The sequence below is a fragment of the Lissotriton helveticus genome, chromosome 8, assembly GCF_964261635.1.
Source record: "Lissotriton helveticus chromosome 8, aLisHel1.1, whole genome shotgun sequence".
Taxonomy (NCBI): domain Eukaryota; kingdom Metazoa; phylum Chordata; class Amphibia; order Caudata; family Salamandridae; genus Lissotriton; species Lissotriton helveticus.
Genome location: NC_136069.1, coordinates 1,703,412,743 through 1,703,422,316, shown reverse-complemented (window position 1 = coordinate 1,703,422,316; position 9,574 = coordinate 1,703,412,743). Strand labels below are relative to the sequence as shown.

General features: G+C 41.5%; 1 protein-coding gene across 2 annotated transcripts in view; it reads right to left on the bottom strand.

Annotated features, from left to right (window-relative positions):
- Positions 1-272: 272 nt before the first annotated feature.
- Positions 273-9,574, bottom strand: part of LOC144772149 (uncharacterized) — a 58,583-nt gene continuing 49,281 nt past the window's right edge. The window contains exons 3-5 of one of the 2 annotated variants that reach the window (XM_078656298.1): positions 3,844-3,945; positions 2,826-2,927; positions 273-471 (exon numbers count right to left, since the gene is read on the bottom strand). In XM_078656298.1, the coding sequence (XP_078512424.1) occupies positions 467-471; positions 2,826-2,927; positions 3,844-3,945 (209 nt within the window). In that variant the 3' untranslated portion in view covers positions 273-466. The remainder of the gene's footprint in view (positions 472-2,825; positions 2,928-3,843; positions 3,946-9,574) is intronic. The other variant, XR_013599673.1, reaches the window with a different exon arrangement.

The following is a 9,574-nucleotide window of genomic DNA, read 5'->3' as shown; positions in this document are numbered from 1 at the left end:
CAAGGCCCTGATTGATTGTTTGACTTCACCAATAACAATATAAGAATTTAAGTATAAACTTAGAAATGTTGTAATCTTGTTTCTGTTCTATGTATTTTGAATAATTTATTTTCAAGTTGTATTTTTATATGAAAATCTTATTATATACTGCTCACCCAAGCCCACAAGACCCTTCACAACAACGGTATGCATCATGAATGCGTATGTTATGAATTTATGAAGATTTTTGTAGTCAACGCATGAAACTATCTGCAATATATTAAAGAGCAGGATTCTGATATTAAAAGACATCTCTTTATTTTTCCTGTTCTGCATCAGTGTACCAAACAATATCATAAATAAAAAGTTGCGACAAACAGCATCCGCAAACAATGCCACAACTGCTCCATCCTCAATTCACGCGAAGAGACAAGAGCCAGGGCCTAGTGGACATCGAATGTTGAGACCCTGGATGCAGATGATCCTATTAATCTGAAAAACAAGGATACAATTCAATAAAAGGCCATGCATGGTTTGTAAGCAGAGTTAAGGATCAATGAGGTAGCACAACAAAGTAATCTGAATAGGAACGGTTAACCTGGCCAATGTTGAACCTTGACCAGAAGCTCTGGACTAGTTTAGAAGGGTACTGAAAAAATCTCCACTTCAGTCTGCCACATTCACAAAGGGATTCCTGGCAGCAACAAATAGATTTACTGCTGTGGATTCCTCCACTATGAATGGAGAGACACCCGCAGTCATAAATACCACTAAGGGGAACTCTGATATCACCCCCTCCCCCCTCAAAATGGCCAGAGATTAATTTGAGCCAAGGGCTGGATCACACTCAGTTTTGATGGGGTGTGGGAGAAGTGCTTTCTCCGAAGGCAAAATGTTTTACTGAAGAACGTAGCAAATATAAAAATATATATGTTTGCACAGCGGGTTCCATTACACCTTTGCCTAAATCTATGCTTAGAAGATTTCCATGTAGAGGAAAGAGGAGCACAGATACCATGGGACGTTCTCAGTAGTTTATTAAACACACAAAAGATGATGGGAGACATGCTTTCAAAGTGTAGGACGACTGACACTCACTATCCTTCTAATCCAGCATTCTCCCCCCCCCCCATCATGCCATCTCAGGTAGCACAATATGCAAACCAGTCTTGACCCTGCGCCAATAGGAACAGTCCAGCCCGTACAGCCAGGGGAGTTCCTTCCTGAACCATAACACAAGTAACGCAAGACTAGTTTTGCACTAATTTGGGCTCAGTCAGGTGTAGGTTGCTACTAGTCGCACTGTGAGAACTGGAGCCGCGTCTTAGCAGAACTTTGCCACTTAAGGCTGTGCATCAAACATACAAAATGTGATGGGAGGAATGCTTGCACCTTGGCTAGACCCAGGTCAAGCTGGTTGTAGGGCTCAGCACTGCACTACTGTGGGCCTGATAACTGTTCAAAAAGAGCTTTGCATGATCATTGGCCGAGGAAGAGCTGCCACTGAGTCTTCTTGACCTTTCTACAGCCAATGACCAGATTTATCTCAACTTGTAAGGCCGGGCGTCAAAGAGGAGTCCAAGGGTTGGACTGGTCTTTTAGTGGGCTGTACCCAGGAGCTCTGCATCCCACCCCATAAGTCATTGGCTACCAACATATTGCAGACACCAGCAGGAGTCCTCATTAAGCAGGACTCTTCAATCTGTATGCAACTCCTCCCACTCTCTTTACTACATACCATCTTTCATGTAGGTCTTACACCCTGTTGGTTCCAAACCTTGATAGAAACACCACTGGGGTCCATAATACATTACAATGGGGATTCACAGCACTTGCATGCTGGATGACAAAAATGCCTTAAGCTTAACTCAAACATAACTCTGCTAGGGGTGCTGGGTGGTCCTTTGTCTATTTGGTCCTCAGGTTGCTGACTTGACACACTGGGTCTCAACCCAGCTTCTTTCAGGACTCTTACAAATCTTGGGATGATATTTGATGAGGACATTTCCTTCAAGATCCTGAAGTGATCATCAAGTAGTGACGATCATGTGGCAATAAGCCTTCGTATATATGCCTCAGTGTGTCTTTCAGCTTTGAGGTATACCAGCAATTGATATCTAGAATCTGATTTATAGAATTGTAAAGCAAACAAAAAATGGATTTTTTTAAAGTTTCTTTGGGGTTATGCTAAATTGTTGTTCATTTCAAATGGACTGGTTTAGTTGCAAGTGTGGACTATTATGAGAGTTTAATATATATATATATATATATATATATATATTATATATATATATATATATATATATATATACACACACATACACATATAGACGTCCCTGTTAGTGACATCATTGTGATTTAAATATGGTAACTTGTTTCATTGCTATATTTCCCAGGACTTGTGTCCAGTGTTAATGTAGTTATATGTGTCGGTGATTTTGACTTCAGCAGCACCATTAGTCTGGTTTGCTTTGAACTGCCAACAATCACCAGACTTAAATAGTAATATTGCCCTTTATAAACACAAAACAAACATACAAATAAGACTATACCATACTTCTATATTAATGCAGACTATAAACAAAATATGTACAACTTTCACATCATGTTTTTTCATCTTAGCCAGTGATCCATCTCATGATGTCATCACATGCCTCCATTTTACTATAAGACACTGGTGCATTGAAGCTTTATTGCATCAGATAAAGGCTCAAGGCAGCATCACAGCCCAGGGTGGGACCCTCACAACCCTTGGGAGGAGGGGTTCCACCATGGCAGGACCACAAGACTTGCTGCCAGCCTGCTCTTCTCAAGCTGCCCATTTCCTATCATGCATGAACACTCACCGAGTCCTGGTACGCAGTGACGTCCACAAATATTGATTTCGCAGGTCTGACCCCTAGGACAAGGTTTGCCTGGTCCACACATGTCAGCACACATTCCTACACCTAGAATGGAGAAATACAGCAGTATGAATAGACATTATTACCATGTTAAAAACCTGTGAGTGCCCCATTCTTTCACCATAGTAATGAAATAGCATCTTATTGATTGGATTTGTTCACGGGTAATGGCAGGCGGGAGTCGATACGCCATTCCCTCAGAACCTTGAACCTTTATTGGGGCATATCACTAACAACCGGCGATAATTATCGCTAAGCGAACTTAGCGCTAGGATAATGATGGCCAGCTATCGCTGGTTTCCATCACAGAGATAGCGCTATCAGTATACATATGATTAAATAGGCAGGTAAAGCAAACTAAATTTTTTTTAAATTTCTTTGGGATTCTGCTAAAATATTGTTTATTTTAATTTGGCTGATTTCATAATATATTGGGATGTTCTGTCTAAGACATCATTGTGATTTAAATATGGTAACTTGTTCCATTGCTATATTTCCCAGGTCTTGTGTCCAGTGTTAATGTAGTTATATGTGTCGGTGCTTTTGAATTCAGCAGCACCTGTAGTCTGGTTTGCTTTTAACTGCCAAACATAGCTGACTTAAAAAGTAATCTTGCCCTTTATAAACACAACAAATAAAATATACAAATAAGACTATACCTTAGTTATATACTAATGCATACTATAAACAAAATATGTACAACTCCCACATGTTTGATCATCTCAGCAAACGCTGTGTGTCCAGTGATCAGTCTCATGACATCACATGCCTCCATTTTACTATAAGACACAGATGCATTAAGGCTTTATTGCATCAGACAAAGGCTCAAGGCAGCATCACAGCCCAGGGTGGGACCCTCACAACCCCTGGGAGGAGGGGTTCCACCATGGCAGGACCACAAGACTTGCTGCCAGCCTTCTCTTCTGAAGTTGGTCATTTCCCATCACGCATGAACACTCACCGAGTCCTGGTACGCAGTGACGTTCACATAATTTGCTTACGCAGGTCTGACCGTTAGGACAAGGTTTGACTGGTCTACACAGTACAGCGCACAGTCCTACAACTAGAAAAGAGAAATACGGCATTATGAATAGACATTATTAACATGTTAAAAACCTGTGAGTGCCCCATTCTGTCTCCATAGTACTGAAATAGCATCTTATTGCCTGGATTTGTTAATGAGTAATGGCGGCGGGAGTCGATACGCCATTCCCTCAGAACCTTCGCTGACTTTTCTCAACACCGAAATCCAAATCCCACCTGCCTCATTCTGAATCCACCCCATAGAGAAACCCACCCTCGGTATGTTCCAGACTCAAACATGAACAGGTCACCAAAATGGAGGCTGTAAAAGAAGTGACATCTTTGCTTTGGGACTCATGACATCAGATGTTTCCCCCTTCTCCTAGCCCCTAAGCTTGAAGTAGTCTCCTACTTGATGCTGAGGGACAAGAGAAGGGTAAACAGATCAAATTGTATAAGACAAACTGTGCTCAGAACGACTCTGTCCTTTCCCTTCATATCTACCTTCATATGTTAGCTTTTGGAGATATTCGCCCTTAGCGCAAATATCTCCAAAAGTTGGTAATAGGAGATAGCGATGTTAGCGACTGTTTCCAGTCGCTAACATCTTGGCACGCCCACTTTGCATATCATTAGTGATAAATATCACTGACATGCAAAGTGGGGCCCAAGATGGTCGCTATCTCCTATTAGCTGTTGCTAACTGGTGTTAGCGATAGCTTGGTAATAGGGAGATAATTTTATCTCCGCTTTCTTGGCTTTTAAAGCCAAAAAAGCGGAGATAAAACCCCTTGATAATATACCCCTATGTTACCCAATGCATTTGGGATTAAAAATAGCCCTTTCTCAGGGGTTCACTATAAAATAACACAACGTGGCTGTTGAAATTTGGTTTCAAATTACTGTGCTTCACATGCCAAAAACTGTACCATATATCAAAACGACCCATGTATAGCGCTCTCTCTAAACCCGGTGCTACTACGCTACCATTATTCAACACGAAAAATCATTGCACCACCCTCGTCGCTCCTTATTTAAACCTTCCTTCATCTTCCAAAACATCCCCACTGCTTAACCCTATACTGATCTCATCACAAAACGACTCTTATCAAACTCCTACCTTTACAGCTTCTTTCAGCGCTCGAATCTTTCTCCTTCACTTCCTCTGAATGGCAGCGTTTTGGTGCACGCCATCATTTCCAACTGGTTTCACTACTCTGGAGTTGCCCCGCCTCTTAAACTTCACCTGCCGCTCAATTAGCAGTGATGAAATTACTCCTACCTACAACCCCCATAATACATCTCGTCATGAAGGTGAAAGATTCGAGCGCTGAATGAAGCTGTAAAGGTAGGAAAAATGTCGGGGCTCCTTTTTTGGCGGGGACTGGCTCATCCTGGAACAAGGGGGGCAGGCAATGGGGCTCTGGGCTGGAGGGAGAGGGGGCCCGTCTGGCTGGTGGTCCTGGACTCTCCGGCCCTACCCGAGATGCAGGTGCTTGGAAGAAGCAATTTTGGGAAAGCTAGGACGCAAGGAAAGGCGCAAAGCAGTACCAGGTGGCCGCGTCTAGGGGGTAGATGACGGGTAGTTACCTGGAAGGGAAGAAATGGAGATGGGTTGTGGCCTGCTGGTACAACCCACATTCAAGGTGGATCTGGAGATCCTGAATTGTAAATACAATTGTAACCTGTGGTGCAAACGAATACTGCACGACCCTATGTTTATCAATGTGTGTTGGATGGTTTTAATAAAGTTGATCTAATGCGGACAATGCATCAACAAATACAGAGGGCGTTATCTGAGAGAATTAATGAAGACTACACAGTGAAAACCAGCCACTATGGTGCCTTTTGTGGGGGGCAAAAGGGGGGGTAAAGAATGGTGAGACGAATTGCACGTTATATGCCTACTATAGAAACGGACGGATATTTGATCTGTTAGTCCGTGTGTGGATTTATTGGGGGCACTAAAGCCATAAATGGTGACCACGAGGCTGTGGAGCCGGAGGGGAGCTGTAGGCATTACCTACACCCACCCTTGTCTCCGCAGGGGTGGGGTTGGGACTGCAGCCTTACATGTGCCTTCTCCACACTTCCTTCTGTGCAGTCAGTCTTTCATTAGACTATGATGCTGCGGACGTGAGCCGGGGGGGGGGGTAGACACCCCTCCCTCTATATTTAGAGCGGGGACTCCCTTCCTTCCCCCTACTTGAGGCAAAAGGAATCAGGGAAGTGTCCCCTGTACCCTGGCAGTGTGTCTGCTTGGATGTAATGACGCTGTACTGGTGTAATCTGGCTTCAGGGTGCTTTAAACCCCATTGGGCTTAGTAGCGCTATAGAAATCTATTTTCATTTCATTAAACCCAGCCCACTGGGAGCAGCCTCTGGATGTGCACCAGAGGCCCCGCGGGGGGCTGCTTACGAACATTAACACTTCCACTTCCACTTCCTAACAAATACCTTGTTTACTCTCTAAACACAATTTAAAGTTGTGATACTGTAATATCCTGTATATTGAGTATATACATATCTCCCACTACTCCATCTGTAGAACACTCTGGTATGATGTCATTTGGAGTGTTCTATGAAGCTGTCAGTTGGAGTAGGGCTGAGTGCCTAGCTGGGCACTCCTGGTGGGGCTATCAACTAATGTATAACTGATCTCCATCAATATTCAATAAATCTACCTGAATATCACTTACCTGCGTGGAGTAAGTTACTACATTTATTTGGCGACGATTTGGACTAAAGAATCTGCTACCTCTGAGGACCACTGAGGACATCCTGTTCCTACTATCAACCTCAAGTAACTTCAAGCAACCTATAATTTGCTCCAACACTTCATCAGCCCCACCAGTGACCACCCACCGGTCGCCCTCAACGCTCAAGTGCCAGTTCAAGATCCAGTTTCTTCAATGAGGCGTTCCCTATTTACAAGAAACGAGGAGTTGCACTTCCTTTTGCAGTTCAAGCCTCTGCCTGGTAAGCCTGCCAAAAGAAAGGTTTGCAGTCAACAAGAAAACCAGGTAAACAGGGCTGTGTGTGTGATAGTGGCACCTGAACTGTTTAAAAGTCGTTTTAAGCCAAAGGCATCCAGTTAAAATTTGCGAAGGAACAATTAAAATACTCATGTTATACGAGTGCTGTACATCTTGGCATTGACTGTATTTTTTTAATTATACCTAAAGACGGCATCCTTTTGAGAGCACGTTTGAGATGTACAAATTTACACATCGACATCAACTGTCAACCCGGCATCTAAGAATTAAAAGAGCGTGTATTGTTAGGATAAAAATAAACAGTAACTGCATCTTGCCACATTTTGAGTTTGACTGGCGATTTAAAGCTATCTCGTCAAGAATGTACATTTTATTTACATTTATTTTGAATTCCTTATGTGTGGCTGGGAAAAGACTACAGTTGTTCTTCTTTTTCAAATTCAAACCCGACTCGTGCTTCTCACCTTCTTTGTGGTGCCGCGTGAAGCCTCTCCACTTCCATGACGTCTCCTTCATTGTTTAGTCTATTATGCTGCCCGTGGATGTTTTAGAGGCAGAAGCGTGCCGTAAGCCACACGGTGTACGTCGCATGTACGTGCAACCATTTTGACATTACTACGTTTTGACTTCGCTTTCAGTGTTGTCATCAAACAATGGATTTCACATCGGAAACAAATGTCAGTTAGGGTTTGTCAATAAAGTTATTAAACATGACAAACAGAAGGTCAACGTTACTTCTACTTGAATGATGCTGTTTTGTTTTACTCAGCGTAGATAAGAAACATTTGATATATGTTTATTCGGCAACTACATTCTCTAACCAAGGCAAAAAGGCAAATCATCCGGTGGCAAGTTTATTTCTTTAATTTTTCCCTCGTCGTATAACTGCAACACACAGATGTTTGGAGATGCTTATTATGAGAACGTTTTTCCAATACTGCACATTGAACGCTGTACAAAGTCAAAGGTACTGTGTTTTATTCTTCTTGGTGAGAGAGTTGGAGGTTTACCCACAGACTGTTTTTCTTTACTTTATGGATATCTTTCTCGGGGGCTAGTTTCGAGCTCCGGTGTTCCCTCCACGTTGCCTCCACTTATACACGGTGACAGGCACACCACTGTCACAAAGATATGAGGGTTAAAAGTTTATTTGTACTTCTCTATCATTTGAAACTTTCGTAATAATATGTCTATCTTACCAGTTTATGAATGCAATATATGGTTGGTGTTTTTTTTTTACATTACCTATATAGATGATATTATTGTCTCCTTTACTTTAGGGACACTGGTAGTGAATGTGATAAACACACCAATTACATGTTTTAACATAGAAATGGAAGATAAGAGTTTGTTTACGCTTCAAAGTCAAATTGCGTTCTTCATGATATGTTTTTTTAAAAAGTACATGAATGTTAACGGAACATGCGTCTTAGCATGTTTTGAGGTTTATTATATGCAGTAGTATGTCCCGGTGTACTTTAGTTACCTTGTGCCGCATTCATATGTTGTTCTCTGGGTTTTATTAGAACCTTATGTACCCTTACTTGAGGGTTGGGTCTAAGTTTTATCTCTTGTTTTCTGCACAATTTTGACCTCTCTAGAGGTGTGTGTTCATTGGGTCCGCCCATCATCCTGTGCATAACTTGACCTCATGTCGAGGTACGTTTTAAAAAAAATACATGTTTTTTACTCTTGATATTACATGTATACCTTCACTTCAGTGTAGGTTAATGTTTTTTTTGTCTACTATGCACAACTACTCATTATTCCATGTGTTTACCTTCATTTTAGTGCACGTTTTAAACCTTTCTTAAGGAGTCAAATGAAGATTATTAGTTTTACGTGAATTGTGCACAAGTTTTAAGTATCTCGTTTTTCCTCTGCACGTTCATATTTTACCCTGTTGGGTGTATGGTTTAGCTTTTACTGCAGAGGTCTGCTTAAGACTGGGCATTTCTATATTGTGTTTTTCAAACTTATTTCGCTGTAGCCCAGTACTTTTCTATTGTATTATTTATTCTAATGTTTTTTATTGTATAGAGAGGAAGGAAGTCTAGTTTGCTTTTCACTTCTTCTCTATCATCTTAATTTCTCCTGATGTGGTTTACTCTTTTGTGTACTTTCCTGGCCAGTTCGTGCACAGAGGGTTCTCATTGATGGTTTCTGTTTCTTCTCTTTATTTCTTTTCGCATTCATCAGAAAAGAGGATGGGAAACGGGTCTTGTATTTCTGTTTCTTATTATCCAGCTTTACTTTACTTCTCTTTTCAATTCTCTCAGCTTTAGTTTTTCTTGTTATCCAGCTTTACTTTGTTTATCTAGTTCTCTTCTCAATCCTCTCAGCTGTTGTCTTGTTTCTATACGTCTTCTCTCTTTATTTCTGTCTACAGCTTTGTTTCTACACTTCTCTTCTCTTTAATTCTGTATACTTGGTTTTACACCTAAATATCTTCTTTTGCTTTCATTAGAAAAGAGGATATGTAATATCCTGTATATTGAGTATATACATATCTCCCACTACTCCATCTGTAGAACACTCTGGTATGATGTCATTTGGAGTGTTGTTCTATGAAGCTGTCAGTTGGAGTAGGGCTGAGTGCCTAGCTGGGCACTCCTGGTGGGGCTATCAACTAATGTATAACTGATCTCCATCAATATTCAATAAATCTACCTG